At 46.8% G+C, this 24,013-nt stretch overlaps 1 protein-coding gene across 2 annotated transcripts in view; it reads right to left on the reverse strand.

Annotated features, from left to right (window-relative positions):
- PPP2R3B (protein phosphatase 2 regulatory subunit B''beta) overlaps positions 1 to 24,013 on the reverse strand; it is a 396,604-nt gene that overhangs the window by 182,117 nt on the left and 190,474 nt on the right. For both annotated transcript variants that reach the window (XM_069204311.1, XM_069204312.1), the window contains exon 3: positions 3,106 to 3,209. In XM_069204311.1, coding sequence (XP_069060412.1) covers positions 3,106 to 3,209 — 104 coding nt within the window. The remainder of the gene's footprint in view (positions 1 to 3,105; positions 3,210 to 24,013) is intronic.

The following is a 24,013-nucleotide window of genomic DNA, read 5'->3' on the forward strand; positions in this document are numbered from 1 at the left end:
ACATCCAATGGATGTGTGAGGGCTCTTGCTTCTATTTTGCGAAGTGCCTAGTGGAGTCCTGTCTGCTTCTGCGGAACAGTGTACCTTTTTGATTTGCATGATATTTGGAAGGCTGTACACTGGAACATTTAACCTCCAGATCCTGCTTATGGTTAGATATAGCTATTCTCCTCCATATGACGTTGCTCTTAGCGGTGACAAATGTCAGACGAGACGACTAGGGACGGTACGTGTCTTTGAAGGGCTCTCCGGAAGGCACCTCCTACAACAGCCTGAGTGTTTGCATCCCTCCAGCCTCTCACCAGTCCACTATGGCCTCCCTTACGGACCTGATTGCAGCAATGCCTCCTGGAGAGACCATTGTAGAGGGTGATTTCAACAATGTCATGGGTCGACTGGACTGGCACATCCCCAGGGTGGGTCACATAGGCTGACGAAGGGGCTGGCGGACTGGGTGGCTGGGTTGGGACTCCGTGATTCCTGGCATATTTGGAACCCTGGGAGCTGAGCCTAAGTCCGCATACTGGACATTTTCTGTGTGGCTTCTGGTTTGTGAAGGAGCCTTAATCTTGCCTCACTGCTGAAGCGTGATTGTGAAGATATGACAAGATGGGATAAGCTCCCTCAATTTTATAGACAGGATAGCATTATTTAAGATGATGGTTCTCCTGAGGTTATTGTATGTCCCCCAGAATTACCCACAACATATCCCTGTCACATGGTTTTTCGCCTTGGCAGCAATAGGGCGTAGATTCATTTGGGAAAAAAAAAAAAAAAAAAAAAAAAAAAAAAAAACAAGAGTGACACTAGGCAAATATGTCCGATCGTTTTAGGATGGTGGGCTTGCCATGGCTGACATCCACCTTTATTACTGGGTAGCAAAACTGAAAGCTATTAATGAATGAATGCATAGGGCTGGGGGGACCCAGCATATCAGGGTGAACTGTCCCTTTTAGACTTGTACACAGTAATGGCTGTATTTTATGGCACCCCTGTCCCAGCCTTCCTGTTGTAGACGACCCAGGAGGTGTTTCAACTGTGGAGAGCTGCTTTGCGCTGGTCCATACGATTTTGCTTGAGACCCTTCTGTGGGTCGGTAGTTGGCTGGCACACGTACTGAAGCTGCAGGGCTTTAGGGGAGGGACTCCATAGGGATCCTGAAGTTGGGGGATGTTTGGGACTAGGATCACATCCATGCGTTTCAGGATTTGTGCACAAGTTTCAGATGACTGACTTTCCGTTTTTCAATACCTCCAGCTCCGCCATGCTCTCTATGAATATCGCGGGGACCTGGATGGGGTCCCTGGATATAGCCCACTTCGGAAATGCTTACTTATGGGCCATTTGGGAAAGGATGGGATCTTGCCGATCTACAGGACTCTTGTGATACACTCACCTGATCTGATGGGCCCCCTGAAAGAAAGATGGGAGACTGGCATGGAGGAGCTCGCTAAGGTGGATTGGCACGATGCTTGTATGGCCCCCCTGGCAATTCCGGCAAGGATTTGATTGGTGCAGTTCAAGTATCTGCATAAGGATTACATTTCACTCTTAACACTGTTGAAGGTCGGGATTCGGGACAGCCCTGAATGCCCCAGGTGACGAGACCCGAGGGGAGATTCTTATCACATGGTCTGGACCTGTCCGGTCATACATATGTTTTTGACTGCTGTCATTAATATCCTTTCCCAGGTGGTGGGGTCTCCTGTAGAGATTAACCCTAGAATTGCTGTCATTGGTATACTGGACAATGTGGGTGGGCCTAGGGAGACAGGATACAGAGGAGTTGGAAAGTGTTGTGGCCAAACGTGAATTTGCTCAAATGAGGACTTCTCTGATAGCTTCACCTCTGGCAGTCTGAATTAAGGGCATGGATTGGTGTGGCAAATTGAAGGAACCCATTTACATTGCAACGGGCTGCCCCCGTAAGTTTGAGGTCATATGGAGGAAATGGTGGACATACCACGGCCTACAGACCTAGGGCTGGCCTTGACATTATTTACTCTCTGGTGCGCATTGGAGTGTACCGGGCACAGGATGTGGGCACATAATGACCTTATGTATGCACAGTGTAAATGAAAATGAGCAACTGTATTTCTTGGAAATTTTATTTCTAAATTAAAAAATGTTTCTATAAAGGAGGAAAAGGAGGAAAATTGCCATTACATACCGACAACGAAGGGCACCCAAATAGGGACTGATGGAGGACAGATGTGGTGGGTTGGGCACTGGCAGGGTAGAGGAAACCTTTGCAGAGTATATCCCAATTGGCTGAGATGATAGGAATGCTTACGGGCCGGTAGGCGACACAAAACCCACAAGATACAATTGAGCAAGTGGAGGATAATGCATTTGAATGTGGAAAGAATTCACTGCAGTAGGAACATATCGGTTGTAGTAGGTGAGGTAGGACCACTGGATTGCTTGCAACCTGAGGTGCTCCTTCGAAATACATTGGAAAATTGAACAAATAATAGATTACGTAGGGGGATCCAAAATATTGTAAAAATATTCTGGTCGAAGTGCTAAATTTGTAATAAGTACTTGATAACTGACAGAAATTGGTGTACATTGTATGAACAATATCTGTTAAAGAACTAATACATTCTTTGAAAAAATATCATTTCCTAGGGCAGTATTTTTAATTGAGCCTAAAATTTGAAATACGTTCTCATTTTAATCATAAGCATTTACTGTACATAACCCATGTTTTATTTTTAGATTTCGCCCTAACGTTCCTGGTTGGATAATAAAGTGTTTTCGTTTGGCTTCGTAGGCTATATAGACATCATAATTGGAAGTCTGGCTAGAGTTTTGTGTGTAGGTTCCTATTTCTTCTCTTCTTGATATCTGCATGATTGCAGGAAATACGCCTCTCGGCTATCTATGTAGGTTTAGTTTAGCAAGCCGAGCCAGTATCTTATCTAGAGATTCACCCTCAAGCAGTGCCACGTGAAAGAAGGGACAATAATTAGGCAGTCCAGACTGGCAGGAATTTACAAGTTCATGCTTCATAACAGTCGTGCTGTCCGCTGCACGTGCAACTCCTGCGAGAGGTGCCCATTTGTTAGTTAAGTGATAAACAGCTCTTAACAGTGCTCTTACTTGCGCCACATCGCCACAAACTTGTGAACAGAGATGAAGCCTGTCCTCTCGCCCCCGGCGCCGTAAAACAATGGAGCTTTCCAGTACAACGGACAATCACACGCCTACAAAAAGAAAAATAAATGGACATTAAAATGGGAAATCAGCCTATACATGAATGCTGTTAAAGCTCAGGAAATTGTTAGTTCGCAGTATTTAACATGATATAAGATTAATATACTACATTTTACAAATGTTAAAGTTGCAGCGCAGTCCAAAATTAAACATCCGCTTTAAGGAAGAATTTATGACAGCAAAAATGATATTCCACAAAGAAAAAGGCATTCTCAGAATATAAATGAATTTGGCCTGGGGTCAAAGAATCAACAGGCGAAGCCTATAAACATTCTCTGCCACCAACCAGTCTTTACCTAGAAGTGCCCCCTCCTAGCAGGCACCAAGCATTTGCAATGCCAGTAGGTCAGGCATATGAATGAAAGTGCCTTGTTTGACACTGATGGGTTTAGGTACTCAATAAGTGTTCATACGTGCACTCTGTCACTCAAAATTGTGCTTATGCATTCATTCATCCATTCCGGGACTCATTTGTGCATTTACCCTATGACACAACCGCAATACAACACACACATTCTGAACATCATATAAAAGATAAAATTAAGCAATACAAGTAGAAAAAACAAAACATGCTGCAGTCTAAACACAGAGGGCATATGCTTGTAATAAAGAAACTAAAAACAGCATCAGTCTTACAATGGTATTGTAAATACTCTATCAGTGGTTTAAAGCTCAAGCATGGCCACCGCATTTAGAATCCTCACGGTGGGGATCTTGGAATGTTACGGACAATATCATTCAATAATGATCTTCTGGCTTAGAGGAAGCTGCCTAATGAGATTTGGCACACTGCAGATGAAATGAGAGGTAAGCAAGCAGCCAGTTAGCACTGCCTAGAGAAGTGTTGTAATTTATTAAGAAACATTCAAATAAAAAGAGGAGAAGGAAAGAAATGAAAGGGGATCTATAAAAGAAGAAAATTCAAAACTAAAAGATTGAATAACCAGCCCCAACACTGAAGTAAATTCTTTTCAGGAGAATGTACATGTTATTGGAAAATGATGTAATTCACAGGGTGAGTCAGCCAATGACCGATGTGGACTGAACCATGACCCCAGGCAATTTTCTGTCATGGATGAAAGCAGAGTGCAAATGACACTCAGACAGACCAATACCAGAACAGAGCTGCCCCAAAGGCCCTCTATGTATCTATATGGACATACAATTATATTTATATAAGATATATATATATATATTAATATATAATGGATAATGTATTATTTCGTGTTTTTTTATTACCAGGTCAAAAACATTCCATACAAAGGCAATCTGTGACATTTCATGTAATGTAACACAATACCAGCCACTAGGCTTTAACACTGATACGTAAAAATGCACCCATAAATGTCTACCGATTTTGAAATATGCTTTTCACAATCAATATGTCAGCCCTGATGCGGTTGTCAACTTTTCATAACAAACAGATCATACTTATGGAAAAAAAAAAATCCCAAGTGAATCAATCAAGACAATAGGAGTTATCATTGCCTTATTACCATAACCAACTGAAGCCCCTTATACTGAGCGAAAGCTTTCCCATAAGGAAACCATCAAGCATACCGTCATAAAATTACATACTATACAAAATTACAGCTATCAGCTCTACAAAGAGGATCTAACAAAGATTTGGAAATGACAAATCCTCAATACCCAGGGTTTGTCAGAGGGGGTAACCAGAACCCCATACATACTATGGCAATCTGTTTGATTACATGTGTTAAAATACCTTGCTCTAGGGTTAATGCAGAGGATTGACAATCTACCCTTAAATGCCTATTGACGTTAACATATGCTTTTCACAACCAATATGTCAGGCCAACTGCCTTTGTCGTAACTTTTCAATATAATCAATCAATCAATCAAAGAGATTTATAGAGCGTGCTACTCACCCGTGAGGGTCTCAAGGCGCTGGGGGGGTGGGAAAGGGGTAGGGGGCTGGGGGATCACTTTTCGAAAAGCCAGGTCTTGAGGTTCTTCCTGAAATGTAGTAGGTCCTGGGTCTTGCGGAGGTGGGTGGGGAGGGAGTTCCAGGCCCTGGGGGCTAGGTAGGAGAAGGATCTGCCTCCGGTGGTGGTGTGTTTGATGCGAGGGACAGAGGTCGGCGGAGCGGAGGTGGCGTGTGGAAGGTCACTCTTTTGTTAAGGTAGGCAGGGCCGGTGTTGTGGAGTGATTTGTGTGCGAGGATGAGGATCTTAAAGGTGATCCTTTTGTCTATGGAGAGCCAGTGGAGGGATCTGAGGTGTGGTGAGATGTGTTCGCGTTGGGGGAGGTCGAGGATGAGTCGCGCTGCTGAGTTCTGGATTCGCTGTAGTTTGCGCTTGAGTTTTAGTGTGGTGCCGGCGTAGAGGGCGTTTCCGTAGTCAAGCCTGCTGCTGATGAGTGCGTGAGTGACTGTCTTTCAGGTCTCTGTGGGGATCCACGTGAATGTTTTTTTCAGTATGCGGAGTGTGTTGAAACATGAGGAGGTGAGGGCGTTGATTTGTTGAGTCATCGAGAGGGAGGAGTCCAGGATGATGCTGAGGTTGCGTGCGTGGTTTGCAGGGGTGGGTGCGGGCCTAGCATGGTGGGCCACCATGAGGGGTCCCAAGTGTTTTTGTGTGGGCCAAAGAGGATTATTTCGGTTTTGTTGGAGTTGAGTTTAAGGTGGTTGGCTGTCATCCTTGCAGCGGTGTCGAGGAGTGCAGTGTTTAGGTTGGATTTGGCGGTGGTGGGGTCGCGGGTGAGGGAGAAGATGAGTTGAGTGTCATCAGCGTAAGAGAGGATGGTGATTCCGTGGGGTTTGATGATGTTGGCTAGAGGGGTCATGTAGATGTTAAATAGTGTGGGGCTGAGGGAGGAGCCTTGGGGGACTCCGCAGGTGATTTTGGTGGCGGAGGATTGGAAGGGGGGGTGGAGACGGACTTTTTGGGTTCTGTCGGTGAGGAAGGAGGTGAGCCAGTCCAGGGCTTTGTGTCTTATCCCGGCGTCGTGAAGGCGTGTGCTGAGTGTGTGGTGGCAGACAGTGTCAAAGGCTGTGGAGAGATCCAGGAGTATGAGTGCTACGGTCTCGCCCATGTTGACTCTGGATCTGATTTCATCGGTGCATGCTATGAGAGCGGCTTCTGTGCTGTGGTTCTTGCGGAACCCAGATTGGGAAGGGTCGAGCGTGTGGTTTGTCTCGAGGAAGTGTGATAGGCGGGAGTTGACTATTTTTTCCGTGACCTTGGCTGGGAATGGGAGGGGGAGATGGGGCGGTAGTTGGAGAGGTCGTCTGGGTCGGCTTTGTTTTTTTTTGTTTTTTTTTAGGAGCGCAGTGACTTTCGCGTGTTTCCAGAGGTCTGGGAAGGTGGCGGTTTCGAATGCGCTGTTGATTGCGGCTCGGAGTATGGGGGCGATGGCGGGGCTAGCTCTGTTGTATATACGGTGGGGGCATGGGTCGGAGGGGAAGCCAGAGTGAATGGAGTTCATAGTGGTTTCAGTTTCTTCGTCGGTGGTGGGGGCCCAGGCGGTGAGTAGGTTGGGGGGTGTGTGTGGTGGGGGTTTGTGTTGGGTGGGTGCGGGGTGTGTGAGGAGGATATGTGTGGTGTGAAGCTGTTGTGTATGTCCAGGATTTTGCGGTGGAAGTGATCTGAGAGGGAGTTGCAGAGGGTTTGTGTGTGCGTGGGGTATTGGTTGCTGGCTTTGGGTTTGGAGAGCTCTTAGATGATGATAAAGAGTTCTTTGCTACTTTGGGAGTTGTTGTCAATGTGTTCCTTGTAGTGTGCTCTTTTGGTGGTGTGTATGAGTTGGTGGTGGATGCGTGTGGTGGTTTTGAGGGTGGCGAAGTTAGTGGTGGTGGGTTCTTGTCTCCAGGTTTTCTCTGCTTTGCGGCATTTGCGTTTGGATTCGTGGAGTTCAGTGGTGACCCATGGGGCGTTCCTGATATTGTGGGTGGTGATGTTTTTTCTGAAGGGGGTGAGATTGTCGGCACAGGTGGTGATCCATTTGTTGAGGTTGTGTGCAGCGGTGTTGGGGGGGGTTGTGTCAGTTGGGAGATCAGGCGCTCCGTGGGGATCTTGTCCCCCATGCGGTAGGGGTTGTGTGTGGGTGGTTTGTTGTAGGAGAAGTGGACGCATTGGTGATCCGTCCATTGGAGTTTGGTGGTGTGGGTGTAGGTGAAGTGTTGGCTTAAGGTGAAAATTGCGTCAAGTGTGTGTCCAGCTGAGTGGGTGGGGGCTGTGTCCAGTTGTTTGAGTCCTAGGTTGGAGAGGTTGTCTAGAAGGGAAGAGGAGTTGTGGTCGTGGGGGTTTTCCAGGTGGAAGTTGAAGTCGCCGAGGAGTATGTAGTCTGTGGAGGTGAGAGCGTGCATGCTGATGGTGTCAGCGATGGTGGCACAGAATGGGGGGGCGTGGTTCAGGGGCTCTGTATATGAGTGTGCCTCTGAGGGTGGTGGTGTTGTTGACATGGATGAGGAAGTGCATGTGTTCTGCGTTGTTGAGGGTGTTGGTGGTGACCTTGATGGTGTCTCTGTGAAGGATGGCGATGCCGCCTCCTGGTTTATTGAGGCGGTCTTTGCGTTGGACTGTCAATATGTCAGGCCAACTGCCTTTGTCGTAACTTTTCAATATAAACAATCAGTTCTGTAACTTTTATCATTGCCTTGCCACAGTAACCAACTCAGACCTAGTGTATTGGTTCGTTAAGTCTTCCTATCCACAAGGCAAACATCAGGTATAATTGCAATCTAATTACACATGTGTATAAAATAATATTGTCAAAACAATATAACATTCCTACTAATTGTCCTAGTCTAAAATGGTAATCTGTGAGATGTAACCAAATACACTTCTATGGCCTGTAACACAATGTGGTAAAAATCTACTGATGGAGGTCTAATTGCTTTACAATATGATTTTAACAATAAATAAGGCAGTTCTACTGTCTTTGTAATAACTTTCTACAGGGAGTGCAGAATTATTAGGCAAATGAGTATTTTGACCACATCATCCTCTTTATGCATGTTGTCTTACTCCAAGCTGTATAGGCTCGAAAGCCTACTACCAATTAAGCATATTAGGTGATGTGCATCTCTGTAATGAGAAGGGGTGTGGTCTAATGACATCAACACCCTATATCAGGTGTGCATAATTATTAGGCAACTTCCTTTCCTTTGGCAAAATGGGTCAAAAGAAGGACTTGACAGGCTCAGAAAAGTCAAAAATAGTGAGATATCTTGCAGAGGGATGCAGCACTCTTAAAATTGCAAAGCTTCTGAAGCGTGATCATCGAACAATCAAGCGTTTCATTCAAAATAGTCAACAGGGTCGCAAGAAGCGTGTGGAAAAACCAAGGCGCAAAATAACTGCCCATGAACTGAGAAAAGTCAAGCGTGCAGCTGCCACGATGCCACTTGCCACCAGTTTGGCCATATTTCAGAGCTGCAACATCACTGGAGTGCCCAAAAGCACAAGGTGTGCAATACTCAGAGACATGGCCAAGGTAAGAAAGGCTGAAAGACGACCACCACTGAACAAGACACACAAGCTGAAACGTCAAGACTGGGCCAAGAAATATCTCAAGACTGATTTTTCTAAGGTTTTATGGACTGATGAAATGAGAGTGAGTCTTGATGGGCCAGATGGATGAACCCGTGGCTGGATTGGTAAAGGGTAGAGAGCTCCAGTCCGACTCAGACGCCAGCAAGGTGGAGGTGGAGTACTGGTTTGGGCTGGTATCATCAAAGATGAGCTTGTGGGGCCTTTTCGGGTTGAGGATGGAGTCAAGCTCAACTCCCAGTCCTACTGCCAGTTCCTGGAAGACACCTTCTTCAAGCAGTGGTACAGGAAGAAGTCTGCATCCTTCAAGAAAAACATGATTTTCATGCAGGACAATGCTCCATCACACGCGTCCAAGTACTCCACAGCGTGGCTGGCAAGAAAGGGTATAAAAGAAGGAAATCTAATGACATGGCCTCCTTGTTCACCTGATCTGAACCCCATTGAGAACCTGTGGTCCATCATCAAATGTGAGATTTACAAGGAGGGAAAACAGTACACCTCTCTGAACAGTGTCTGGGAGGCTGTGGTTGCTGCTGCACGCAATGTTGATGGTGAACAGATCAAAACACTGACAGAATCCATGGATGGCAGGCTTTTGAGTGTCCTTGCAAAGAAAGGTGGCTATATTGGTCACTGATTTGTTTTTGTTTTGTTTTTGAATGTCAGAAATGTATATTTGTGAATATTGAGATGTTATATTGGTTTCACTGGTAATAATAAATAATTGAAATGGGTATATTTTTTTTTTGTTAAGTTGCCTAATAATTATGCACAGCAATAGTCACCTGCACACACAGATATCCCCCTAACATAGCTAAAACTAAAAACAAACTAAAAACTACTTCCAAAAATATTCAGCTTTGATATTAATGAGTTTTTTGGGTTCATTGAAAACATGGTTGTTGTTCAATAATAAAATTAATCCTCAAAAATACAACTTGCCTAATAATTCTGCACTCCCTGTATAACAAACAGGCATAACAGTTCCCTGCACACCAATCAAGCCAATAGCTGTTATCATTGGCTTGTCACCATAACTAAATCATGTCTACTGTATTGAGCATAAGCTTTTCCACAGGGCACCTTTCGGGCACCGTGTCATAAAATTGTAACTGTATACAAAATTACAGTTGGCAAAGCAAAATACTATCTCTCATAAAACACCCCCAGCAAGGATTATTGTAATTCATATTTTCTATCCTCACTGTTCGGTCAGGGGATCATGAACATCAAAACACTTGCCTTCTATTACTCGAGAATTCCATTTAACAAAATACATGCCTATTGGTTTTAGCACACTTTAATAACAATCTATCCTTAACAGTCCAAAGTCTTTAACGCATACTTTTCACAATATGCAGGTCAGACCGACTGACTGTCATAATGTTTCATAATAAACTGATCAAACCTATGACAGCTGACATGACTTCCACAAGTAAGCCTTCACCATGTAACATTGGCTTTACACCTTATGTACACTTGAATAGGCCGGTGTTAGATAACGTGTCAGCCATCGTGCATACAGTTATAAAATTATAAATATGTATACAAATACTGTTTGCAAAAGAATACACAACCCCTCTCAACAAGGCCTAACAAGAATCATCACAGCAGTGGCATAAGAAAACCTCAGGGGGAACCCCTGCGAGGTAAGGTGAGGGGTCCCCTTCAGCACCCATTTCCTATCTGTCTTGCTGCTTCCAAGTGTTTTGTTTGCATCTCCCGCCATTGTGGGAAACAATGTGTCGCCCCGCCCTCACCCCCACCCCCACCTGCAGGAAATGCGGGGACCTCCATTATGCACTGTATCACAGCAAAACTCCCAGGGTTTCCCAGAGTGGTTAGCCTACTTCAAAACCAGTGCTACTATGGCAATCTGTAAGATTATATGTAACAAAGTACCCATTTATATCCTGTAACACAATATAATCACAACAAACTGTTAAAGTCTTATTGGCTTTCAACATATGCTTCACACTTAATAAACTACGCCAACTGCCTTTGTCATAATGTTTCCTAATAAGCAGACTATGCCCCTGGGATCAGACATAACATTTCCAGTGCACCAAAAAGGCATACCGCTTGTCATCATAGCCAACTCAGCAACTCAGGCCTAAAGGTCTGAGAGTAGTTTTTCTACAAGGCAACCATTGTAGGAGGCTGGACTGGCTTGTAGTGAGTACCAAGGGGTACTTACACCTTGCACCAGGCTCAGGTATCCCTTATTAGTGTATAGGGGTGTCTAGCAGCTTAGGCTGATAGAAAAGGTAGCTTAGCAGAGCAGCTTAGGCTGAACTAGGAGACGAGTGAAGCTCCTACAGTACCACTAGTGTCATATGCACAATATCATAAGAAAACACAATACACAGATATACTAAAAATAAAGGTACTTTATTTTTATGACAATATGCCAAAGTATCTCAGTGAGTACCCTCAGTATGAGGATAGCAAATATACACAAGATATATGTACACAATACCAAAATATGCAGTAATAGCAATAGAAAACAGTGCAAACAATGTATAGTCACAATAGAATGCAATGGAGGCACATAGGGATAGGGGCAACACAAACCATATACTCTAGAAGTGGAATGCGAACCACGAATGGACCCCATACCTATGTGACCTCGTAGAGGGTCGCTGGGACTGTAAGAAAACAGTGAGGGTTAGAAAAATAGCCCACCCCAAGACCCTGAAAAGTGGGTGCAAGTGCACCTAAGTTCCCCAAAGAGCACAGAAGTCGTGATAGGGGAATTCTGCAGGAAAGACCAACACCAGCAATGCAACAACGATGGATTTCCAGACGGAGAACCTGTGGAACAAGGGGACCAAGTCCAAAAGTCACGATCAAGTCGGGAGTGGGCAGATGCCCAGGAAATGCCAGCTGTGGATGCAAAGAAGCTGCCACCGGATGGTAGAAGCTGAGGATTCTGCAAGAACGACAAGGGCTAGAAACTTCCCCTTTGGAGGATGGGTGTCCCACGTCGTGAAGAGTCGTGCAGAAGTGTTTTCCCCGCAGAAAGACCGCAAACAAGCCTTGCTAGCTGCAAGGGTCGCGGTTAGGGTTTTTGGATGCTGCTGTGGCCCAGGAGGGACCAGGATGTCGCCAATTGCGTGAGGGGACAGAGGGGGCGTCCAGCAAGACAAGGAGCCGTCTCAGAAGCAGGCAGCACCCGCAGAAGTACCGCAACAGGCACTACGAAGTGGAGTGAAACAGTGCTCACCCGAAGTTGCACAAGAGAGTCCCATGCCGCCGGAAGACAACTCAGGAGGTCGTGCAATGCAGGTTAGAGTGCCGTGGACCGAGGCTTGGCTGTGCACAAAGGAAATCTTCGTGGAGTGCACAGGAGCCGGAGTAGCTGCAAAACACACGGTTCCCAGCAATGCAGTCTGGCGTGGGGAGGCAAGGACTTACCTCCACCAAACTTGGACTGAAGAGTCACTGGACTGTGGGAGTCACTTGGACAGAGTTGCTGAGTTCAAGGGACCTCGCTCGTCGTGCTGAGAGGAGACCCAGAGGACCGGTGATGCAGTTCTTTGGTGCCTGCGGTTGCAGGGGGAAGATTCCGTCAACCCACGGAAGATTTCTTCGGAGCTTCTAGTGCAGAGAGGAGGCAGACTACCCCCACAGCATGCACCACCAGGAAAAGAGTCGAGAAGGCGGCTGGATCAGCGTTACAGTGTCGCAGTAGTCGTTGTTGCTACTTTGTTGTAGTTTTGCAGGCTTCCAGCGTGGTCAGCAGTCGATTCCTTGGCAGAAGGTGAAGAGAGAGATGCAGAGGAACTCTGATGAGCTCTTGCATTCGTTATCTAAGGAATTCCCCAAAGCAGAGACCCTAAATAGCCAGAAAAGGAGGTTTGGCTACCTAGGAGAGAGGATAGGCTAGCAACACCTGAAGGAGCCTATCAGAAGGAGTCTCTGACGTCACCTGCTGGCCCTGGCCACTCAGAGCAGTCCAGTGTGCCAGCAGCACCTCTGTTTCCAAGATGGCAGAGGTCTGGAGGAGCTCCCCTTTCCTTTGTCCAGTTTCGCGCCAGAACAGGGCTGAGGGATCCCTGAACCGGTGTAGACTGGCTTAGGCAGAGATGGGCACCATCTGTGCCCATCAAAGCATTTCCAGAGGGTGGGGGAGGCTACTGACACCTTATTCCAAAGGGAGAGGGTGTAACACCCTCTCTCTGAGGAAGTCCTTTGTTCTGCCTTCCTGGGCCAAGCCTGGCTGGACCCCAGGAGGGCAGAAACCTGTCTGAGGGGTTGGCAGCAGCAGCAGCTGCAGTGAAACCCCGGGAAAGGCAGTTTGGCAGTACCCGGGTCTGTGCTAGAGACCCGGGGAATCATGGGATTGTCTCCCCAATACCAGGATGGCATTGGTGGGGCAATTCCATGATCTTAGACATGTTACATGGCCATATTCGGAGTTACCATTGTGAAGCTACACATAGGTAGTGACCTATATGTAGTGCACGCGTATAATGGTGTCCCCGCACTCACAAAGTCCGGGGAATTGGCCCTGAACAATGTGGGGGCACCTTGGCTAGTGGCAGGGTGCCCATACACTAAGTAACTTAGCACCCAACCTTTACCAGGTAAAGGTTAGACATATAGGTGACTTATAAGTTACTTAAGTGCAGTGTAAAATGGCTGTGAAATAATGTGGATGTTATTTCACTCAGGCTGCAGTGGCAGGCCTGTGTAAGAATTGTCAGAGCTCCCTATGGGTGGCAAAAGAAATGCTGCAGCCCATAGGGATCTCCTGGAACCTCAAATACCCTGGGTACCTCAGTACCATATACTAGGGAATTATAAGGGTGTCCCAGTATCACAATATGAATTGGTGAAATTGGTCACTAGCCTGTTGGTGACAATTTGTACAGAGAGAGCATAACCACTGAGGTTCTGTTTAGCAGAGCCTCAGTGAGACAGTTAGGCACCACACAGGGATCACATACATATAGGTCACAAACTTATGAGCACTGGGGTCCTGGCTAGCAGGGTCCCAGTGACACATAACAAACATACTGAAAACAAAGGGTTTTCACCATGAGCACTGGGCCCTGGCTGGCAGGATCCCAGTGAGACAGTGAAAACACCCTGACATACACTCACAAACAGGCCAAAAGTGGGGGTAACAAGGCTAGAAAGAGGCTACTTTCTCCCCCTCCCCCCCCAAACGAAGGACAATAAGGCTAACCTTGGCCAGTTGAGACTTTATTGTCTAAGTGGTGATAAGTAGAGAGTAGCTCTGCAATAGACTGGTTACTCCCTTTATCATCCACTATATGGTTACTTCCCTGTGGGGATGTAAACCACCCTGTTTGAAGTTGTTTAGCTAAGCAACAATGTGAAGATGCATTTTCAGAGTTTCTATCAGTAAGTTTTAGTTTAGAGCAGTGGGAATTATCCACTGAACCTATTTGTAGTGATGAAAATGCCAGACAGGGATGCTGTCGCAATAAAGCCATAGCTGGGCAAAAACGTTGACCATATGGCTGGAAGAGAGAACAGGGATGCTGTTTCTCTTGATTTGGAGCAGGGCAGGGATGCTGTCCTATGAGCTCCACACTAGGGCAGGGTTGCTGTCCTAAGTGTTGTGAGGCAGTGCAGGGTTTCTGCACTAAAGTTTCTCTGGGAGGGTTTGAAGGATGCTCCATGTTAACTAAAAGTGGTGCTCTTTTTGTCACCAATGTTAGTTATCCCACAGAGAGGTACTTCTACCTCAGGGAGTACAGCTTTGCCAGCTGATGATTCCCTTGGAACAGGTGCCACCCCAGGAGAGGTTTCTCCCACCACAGTAATGATATCCTGATTGGCAGGGTGGTTAGGGGATACTGTGATACCCTTTTTACCTGTTGTTGGAGGGATCCTGAGTTTTCAGGCCTTCTCTCCTTTGCTTTTTCATTTCAGTAGAAATGAGAGGGAACAATTCCTCTGGGATGCCCAGCATGGCTGCATGGGCATAAAACTCTACATCAGCCCAACCTGAGGCCTCTAGGTCATTACCTAAGAGACAGTCTACAGGTAAGCTAGGTGATACTACCACCTGCTTAGGGCCAGTAACTCCACCCCAACTAAACTGAATTATAGCTAAGGGAAGAAACTTAGTGGAGTTATGGACATCAATAATCTTATACTGTTGTCCAATGATGTGTTGTTCAGGATGCACTAGGTTTTCAGTCACCAAAGTGATACTGGCACCTGTGTCCCTGTAGGCCAAGGCCTCAACACCATTTATTGAAACTGTCTGCCTGTACTTATCCATTGTAAGGGGACAAGCAGCCAGTGTGGCAAGGCCGATGCCACTAGGTGTGACAGAAACTGTCTTGGGACTAACTACCCCAGTTTCTATTTTGGACCCATAAGTGAACCCAACTACACCCTTAACTGGACTGTTGCCAGCAGTCCCACCACTAGTACCACTACTGCTAGGGGCACTAGAGCTTGATGTATTAGTGGTGGTAGGCTCAGGGGGTTTACCTGGGCAGGACTTATCCCCTGGCCTATGGCCTCTGTTTTTACACACAAAGCACCAAGGCTTTTTAAATTGTGTAGGTTGAGAAGAAGAGGAAGAATTTGTTTTATCCCCACCCCCTGAAGAGTGTTTAGGATTTGAAGTGGGATCTTTGGTGTTACCCTTATCCCCATGCTTATCTTAAGATTTTTCACCATCTTTCTTCTTGCCATCCTTGTCACCACCTGTATGAACTTTTCCGTTCACTCTTGTTCTGACCCATTTGTCTGCCTTCTTTCCCAATTCTTGGGGAGAGGTCAGATCTGAGTCCACTAGATACTGGTGCAACAAATCAGACAGACAATTATTAAGAATATGCTCTCTCAGAATTAAGTTATACAGGCTTTCATAGTCAGCAACTTTACTGCCATGTAACCACCCCTCCAAGGCCTTCACTGAATGGTCAACAAAGTCTACCCAGTCTTGTGAAGACTCCTTTTTGGTTTCTCTGAACTTCATCCTGTACTGTTCAGTGGTTAAGCCATAACCATCTAGGAGTGCATTCTTAAGAACTTTGAAATCATTGGCCTCACTTTCTTTTACAGTAAGGAGCCTTTCCCTACCCCTTCCACTGAAAGATAGCCATAGGATAGCAGCCCACTGCCTTTGAGGGACATCCTGTACAACACAGGCCCTCTCAAATGCAGCAAACCACTTGTTAATGTCATCCCCCTCCTTGTAAGGGGGAACTATCTTGTGCAGATTCCTAGAATCATGCTCTTTTGCAGGATGACTATTTGGAATACTGCTGCTGCCACCATGGGTTTCTAAACCCAATTTCTGTCTTTCTCTTCCTATCTCTAAGAAGTGCCTATCTAAATCCAGCTGTTGCTTCTTGAGCTTCAGCCTGGATTGCTCCACTCTCAATCTATTGAGCTCCCTTTCTAACACTCTGTCATCAGGGTGGGTGGGTAGGGCATGTCTTGAAACAGAAGAATGGTGAGAATGAACAGAAGGAGACCTGGCCCTAACAGATGTCACACTAACATTCTGGCCTACAGAAGTGATACTTCTACTATGATTAGAAACAACACTATTACTGTGATGTGAATTCACATCAGTACCAGCCATGCTAGGTGGCTTACTAAGGGGCAGGTTGGAAAGATTCCCTCCCATCTCTTTTGCTAGGGGTGCCCCAGAATCAGAGTGGGAACCATCAGCTAATTTCTCACCAGAAGTACCAACAAAAGTCTTGTCTTGTTCAACTAGCATGTTAACTAACAGTTCTCTAGAGGGGTTCTTCCCTACCCCTAAACCTCTTTCTACACAGAGACTCCTTGCTGCCTTCCAGCTAAGGTGACCATAGGCAGTCTTGGACAGATCAACAGTTTGGTCTGTGCCAGACATTATAGAAAGTGTTTAAGGGATAGAAAAAGAAAGAAAACGTTTTTAGAACTTTTTAAAGAACAGGAAAAAAACTTTGTAAACTTTTTAAGAACTTTTTGAAAGTTTTAGAGGTACTTTTCAGCACTTTAGAAAGGAAGTGAGAGAAGAAAAGCAAAACTTTTGGGTTAGGTGTACATACACTGAACTTGTTTTGTATATTTTTCTCTTATGAAAAGTACAATGACAAAAGTGGTAAGTAGTTGCAAAGTACTTATCCCACCGCTGCACAACCAATGTAGGAGGCTGGACTGGCTTGTAGTGAGTACCAAGGGGTACTTACACCTTGCACCAGGCCCAGGTATCCCTTATTAGTGTATAGGGGTGTCTAGTAGCTTAGGCTGATAGAAAAGGTAGCTTAGCAGAGCAGCTTAGGCTGAACTAGGAGACGAGTGAAGCTCCTACAGTACCACTAGTGTCATATGCACAATATCATAAGAAAACACAATACACAGATATACTAAAAATAAAGGTACTTTATTTTTATGACAATATGCCAAAGTATCTCAGTGAGTACCCTCAGTATGAAGATAGCAAATATACACAAGATATATGTACACAATACCAAAATATGCAGTAATAGCAATAGAAAACAGTGCAAACAATGTATAGTCACAATAGAATGCAATGGAGGCACATAGGGATAGGGGCAACACAAACCATATACTCTAGAAGTGGAATGCGAACCACGAATGGACCCCATACCTATGTGACCTCGTAGAGGGTCGCTGGGACTGTAAGAAAACAGTGAGGGTTAGAAAAATAGCCCACCCCAAGACCCTGAAAAGTGGGTGCAAGTGCACCTAAGTTCCCCAAAGAGCACAGAAGTCGTGATAGGGGAATTCTGCAGGAAAGACCAACACCAGCAATGCAACAACGATGGATTTCCAGACGGAGAACCTGTGGAACAAGGGGACCAAGTCCAAAAGTCACGATCAAGTCGGGAGTGGGCAGATGCCCAGGAAATGCCAGCTGTGGATGCAAAGAAGCTGCCACCGGATGGTAGAAGCTGAGGATTCTGCACGAACGACAAGGGCTAGAAACTTCCCCTTTGGAGGATGGGTGTCCCACGTCGTGAAGAGTCGTGCAGAAGTGTTTTCCCGCAGAAAGACCGCAAACAAGCCTTGCTAGCTGCAAGGGTCGCGGTTAGGGTTTTTGGATGCTGCTGTGGCCCAGGAGGGACCAGGATGTCGCTAATTGCGTGAGGGGACAGAGGGGGCGTCCAGCAAGACAAGGAGCCCTCTCAGAAGCAGGCAGCACCCGCAGAAGTGCCGGAACAGGCACTACGAAGTGGAGTGAAAAGGTGCTCACCCGAAGTTGCACAAGAGAGTCCCACGCCGCCGGAAGACAACTCAGGAGGTCGTGCAATGCAGGTTAGAGTGCCGTGGACCCAGGCTTGGCTGTGCACAAAGGAAATCTTCGTGGAGTGCACAGGAGCCGGAGTAGCTGCAAAACACACAGTTCCCAGCAATGCAGTCTGGCGTGGGGAGGCAAGGACTTACCTCCACCAAACTTGGACTGAAGAGTAACTGGACTGTGGGAGTCACTTGGACAGAGTTGCTGAGTTCAACGGACCTCGCTCCTCGTGCTGGGAGGAGACCCAGAGGACCGGTGATGCAGTTCTTTGGTGCCTGCGGTTGCAGGGGGAAGATTCCGTCGACCCACGGGAGATTTCTTCGGAGCTTCTAGTGCAGAGAGGAGGCAGACTACCCCCACAGCATGCACCACCAGGAAAACAGTCGAGAAGGCGGCTGGATCAGCGTTACAGTGTCGCAGTAGTCGTCGTTGCTACCTTGTTGCAGTTTTGCAGGCTTCCAGCGCGGTCAGCAGTCGATTCCTTGGCTGAAGGTGAAGTGAGAGATGCAGAGGAACTCTGATGAGCTCTTGCATTCGTTATCTAAGGAATTCCCCAAAGCAGAGACCCTAAATAGCCAGAAAAGGAGGTTTGGCTACCTAGGAGAGAGGATAGGCTAGCAACACCTGAAGGAGCCTATCAGAAGGAGTCTCTGACGTCACCTGCTGGCCCTGGCCACTCAGAGCAGTCCAGTGTGCCAGCAGCACCTCTGTTTCCAAGATGGCAGAGGTCTGGAGCACACTGGAGGAGCTCTGGGCACCTCCCAGGGGAGGAGCAGGTCAGGGGAGTGGTCACTCCCCTTTCCTTTGTCCAGTTTCGCGCCAGAACAGGGCTGAGGGATCCCTGAACCGGTGTAGACTGGCTTATGCAGAGATGGGCACCATCTGTGCCCATCAAAGCATTTCCAGAGGCTGGGGGAGGCTACTCCTCCCCAGCCCTGACACCTTATTCCAAAGGGAGAGGGTGTAACACCCTCTCTCTGAGGAAGTCCTTTGTTCTGCCTTCCTGGGCCAAAGCCTGGCTGGACCCCAGGAGGGCAGAAACCTGTCTGAGGGGTTGGCAGCAGCAGCAGCTGCAGTGAAACCCCGGGAAAGGCAGTTTTGGCAGTACCCGGGTTTGTGCTAGAGACCCGGGGAATCATGGGATTGTCTCCCCAATACCAGGATGGCATTGGTGGGGCAATTCCATGATCTTAGACATGTTACATGGCCATATTCGGAGTTACCATTGTGAAGCTACACATAGGTAGTGACCTATATGTAGTGCACGCGTATAATGGTGTCCCCGCACTCACAAAGTCCGGGGAATTGGCCCTGAACAATGTGGGGGCACCTTGGCTAGTGCCAGGGTGCCCATACACTAAGTAACTTAGCACCCAACCTTAACCAGGTAAAGGTTAGACATATAGGTGACTTCTAAGTTACTTAAGTGCAGTGTAAAATGGCTGTGAAATAATGTGGACGTTATTTCACTCAGGCTGCAGTGGCAGGCCTGTGTAAGAATTGTCAGAGCTCCCTATGGGTGGCAAAAGAAATGCTGCAGCCCATAGGGATCTCCTGGAACCCCAATACCCTGGGTACCTCAGTACCATATACTAGGGAATTATAAGGGTGTCCCAGTATGCCAATATGAATTGGTGAAATTGGTCACTAGCCTGTTAGTGACAATTTGTACAGAGAGAGCATAACCACTGAGGTTCTGGTTAGCAGAGCCTCAGTGAGACAGTTAGGCACCACACAGGGAACACATACATATAGGTCACAAACGTATGAGGGTCCTGGCTAGCAGGGTCCCAGTGACACATAACAAACATACTGAAAACATAGGGTTTTCACTATGAGCACTGGGCCCTGGCTGGCAGGATCCCAGAGAGACGGTGAAAACACCCTGACATACACTCACAAACAGGCCAAAAGTGGGGGTAACAAGGCTAGAAAGAGGCTACTTTCCCACAACCATCAGACACAAAGTCATACAAGTAGAAAAATATACAAAATTACAGTTGGCTAGGCAAAATACATCCCCCCCCCCAAAAAAAAAAGAAAGAAAAAAGGCTCACAGGGACCATCACAGAGAAACGTCTATATCCATGGTTTGTCACACTGGGCAATCAACACCAAAATCACTGTCCTCTACAGTAATTTGTGAAATTTCATGTAACAAAATGCCTATCTGTAGGCTTTAACATAGTGTACTTACAATCCGCACGTAAATCCCTATCAATTTAACATAGGGGTTTCACAAAAAATGTCATGCATATTGCCTCTAGCTTAGTATTTCAAAATAAACAGATCAGGCCTACTATAGCCATGATCATTGGCTTGACTTCATAACCAACTCAGTTGTGCTGCAACATGTATAAACTTTGCCAAAAGCCAAAAAGTGCAAATGAAACAGTATTTTTGGTGGAAGTGCACAAATTTGGCTCAATCAGATCCGGTATTCAGGGGAACAAACATGTGAGTGGAGCAGAAGGTGTTTTCTAAGTAGGACTCTGAAAGCTCATAAGGCACATAAGGCAGGCAACAGTTGCACTGTCAAGCTAGACCTAAACACCCATGTAGATTGGTTTACCTCTGAGCTCTAAAATACAAACCTCTTCTCAGAAGTCTGAAGTTAGAGACTGCCCTACTTTTATTTGTGTTGCTGCCATAGAAAAAGAAACACTGTAAATTAGTTATCCAGAACGCACTAATAGCATTGCAATGTCATGAGTGCGCCCCGGAACATTTAAGTTGAGGCAGTAATTCTCCTGCTAGCTGAGGTAGCTAGATAAATGATCTCAATAAATGAAGGCAAGCACTAGTTTGTGAAAGTGTATAACTTCTGCCCAATCAAAACGCAGTCCTGGTCACCAACATGTGGGTGGAGCCAAAGATCCTCCCCTGGTGGTGCTTCTTGAAGCTCTTATTTAGGGTAATCACATGTCTGGCAACAGCTGCCAGACCTAAAGAACAAGTAACTTACCTTTGGTAGTGCCTTGACTGGTAGGGACTATCTAGATGCAGATTCCTTGCCTTTGATTTCCCCAGGATTCAGGCTGGATCAGGAAACTTTTGCTGAGCAATACACGTTGCACACGCCATTGGGTGGCTCCATTCGGCTTGGCGTGGCATTGTTGGCGACAGAATTGACGTTGCGGTCACTTACATAGGTGCCACTCAGGCGAACAGGCGTCAGTTACTTAAATCGCACCTTTCCAAACCAGAAGAGCAGAGCCATGATAAGAACTGGCGCATATGTGTGTCCAAACTAGGGCCCCGAAAAGGCATCATCATGACCCTAGAAAATAAGTCTGAAGAGCGGAGAGGCATGGGTGGGTGTAAGGAGCCTGCAGCTAGATAGAGTCTCTACCAAATAATGCGTTACCGAAGGTAAGTAACTTGATCATCGGATAGAGACTTCTAGCTGCAGATTCCTTACCTTTGATTAGATACCCAAGCCATATTCTCTTGGCGGTGGTCTGCAGACAATGTTTTTAGAATAAAAAGTCCTGCAGGATCTGACTTTCTAGGCAGAAGTGTTTGGCAAATGTGTGCAATAACACCCACATGCAGCCTGACAGATGTCCAAGACAGGGACCCCACTTGATAATGCCGTGGTCACAGCTTTTCCCCTGGAGAAATGTGCCCACAAGCCCTTGGGAGGCTGCTTCTTAGCCAGGACATAGCAGATCTTAATACAGAGAATGAACCCAGCGCAAAATGGTCTGCTTCTGTACAGCCCGACCCTTCTCTGCTCACACATACGCCACAAAGAGTTGGTCATCCACCCGGAGCTCTTCTGTGTGTTCAAGGCAGAACAACAATGCTCTTTTTGGGTCCAGCTGATGGAGTCACGCCTCTTCCTTAGAGTGATGTGCAGGAGCAAAGAAGGGGGGCAAGATAACAGTTTGTCCCAGATGGAATGGGGTCACCACCTTAGGAAGGATGCGTAGGACGACCTTGCCTGGAAATATTGTAAGATATGGCAGCTTAAATGATAAGGCCTGTATCCTGGCAGATGTTATTGCCACTAAAAAGGCTGCCTGGGTGGTAAGCAGCCAGAGTGGACAATTGTGCAATGGCTTCAAGGGAGTACACCTAAGGTAAGTGAGAACCAGGTTAAGATCCCACTGAGGCATGATAAAGGGTGGAGTGGGAAACATATGTACAAGTCCTTTAAGAAACCTATTTCCAATAGGGGACTTGAACAGAGAGGGTTTATCAGGCAGCTGGAGAAAGGCAGACAGAACAGAGAGATAGCCCTTGAGAGTGCCCTGAGCGGAACCATGTTGGGCAAGGAAAAGAATGAAAAGAAGAATATCAGTTAGAGAAGCAGAGAGAGGATCTATAGACTTCTCTGTACAATAACTTATAAACCTTTGCCAATGGCAGGCGTATACCTTTTTTTTTTTTTATATATATAGAGGAATGGCTGGCTGCCAAGATAACGTTACAAAATTTGGGAGGAAGGTCGAAAGCTGTCAACTGTCGCTGCTCAATCTCAATGCACGAAGGCTCAGAGTTAACAGTTTTGGGTGGAGAACCTGCTGCTGCGACAGAAGATCCTCCCGAAGGGGCAGCCTGATCAGAGGATCAATGCTCATTTTCACAAGCTTGGGATACCAGACTCTCCATGCCCAGTCCGGAGCTACAAGGATTACTCGGGCCCAGTTGTTCTTGATCTTCTTGAGGACTCTAGGCAGGAGTGGTATGGGCGGAAAGGCGTACAGGAGGCCTGAGCTCCACTTGCAAGAAAATGGTCGCCGAGCGATTGACGCCTTGGAAAATCTTGCTGACATTGCATGTTCTCTTCGGAGGCAAACATATATAACCAAGGCTCTCCCCACTGCTGAAAGAGACCTTGCACCACCTCCAAATGGAAACACTTTTGTGGTCCGCTACGTATTGACTGCTGAGTTCATCTTCCATGGCGTTCATAGAACCTGCCAGGTGTTGAACCACCAGTGTTATACCCTGTTGTTCCAGTCATGTCAAGAGACGCATGGCCTCTTGACAAAGGGGCCACGACCACACCCCTTTCTGCTTGTTGCAGTACCACATGGCAGTGGTGTTGTCTGTGAACACCTGCACCAACTTCCCCTTGAAAGAGGGAAGAAATTGCTTTAATGCTAGTTGGATCGACTGGAGCTCCAACATGTTGATGTGGAATCTGGATGCCGCTGGAGACCAGAGTCTTCTGAACTCCACCTCTCCCAGAGGGCGGCCCCATCCCAGGAGTGACGCATGTGTCACTACTGTAAGGTCCTGTTGGGGAAGGGAGAGGAGTCTGCCTCTGACCCAATCATGGTTTGTAATCCACCACTGCAGGTCTTTCACAGTTACCACGAAAATCAGGACCATGCGCCAGAGAGATTTCCCTGATGATGCACCTACTGGAACTTCAGGTCTCACTGCAGAGCCCGCATAAGCCATGTGGCATGTTTTAACAACAGGATGCAGGAGGCCCAGCAGCCTCAGAGTCAGTCTCACTGGAACCCATGATAGAAGCCGAAATATCGGTATCATAGCATGAATATCCTTGACTCGCAGTTCGGGAGAAGAGGCCTGAAACTACACTCTGTCCACAACACCTCCTATTGAAAAAGAGCATCTGAGAGGGAGTCAGGCGTGACTTCTGCACGTTTATAGTGAATCCCTGCAAATACAGAAGGTTCACCGTAGTCTGCAGGTGGGATACAACAGCCTGGGGTGAGTCCGCAGCAGGAGGTGTTCGCCGACCTCAGTGCCAGGCTTGTGGAAGAAAACAACTTCTTCCCAAGATGGTCCTGCCTCTTGGATTTCCCTGTGCGGGGAGCAGAAGGGAACGCGCCATGGGAAGAGGAGGCTTGGACAAGCTCTCAGGGGTGGGGTGTTGACTGAGGAAGCTAGGATCGTCCAGCACAGGGGCGATGGTGGCAGGCAATCGTCCTAATAACAGGAGCCCCCAGGATGCCTGTAGGTGCTTCATTAAAGGGCAGAAGGGGTTCAGATGTAGCCCTTGGCTGAATCACTTCAATCAGGAGGGGCAGTTTGGGGGAGAGCTTAG

The sequence above is a fragment of the Pleurodeles waltl genome, chromosome 8 (genome assembly GCF_031143425.1).
Source record: "Pleurodeles waltl isolate 20211129_DDA chromosome 8, aPleWal1.hap1.20221129, whole genome shotgun sequence".
NCBI lineage: Eukaryota > Metazoa > Chordata > Amphibia > Caudata > Salamandridae > Pleurodeles > Pleurodeles waltl.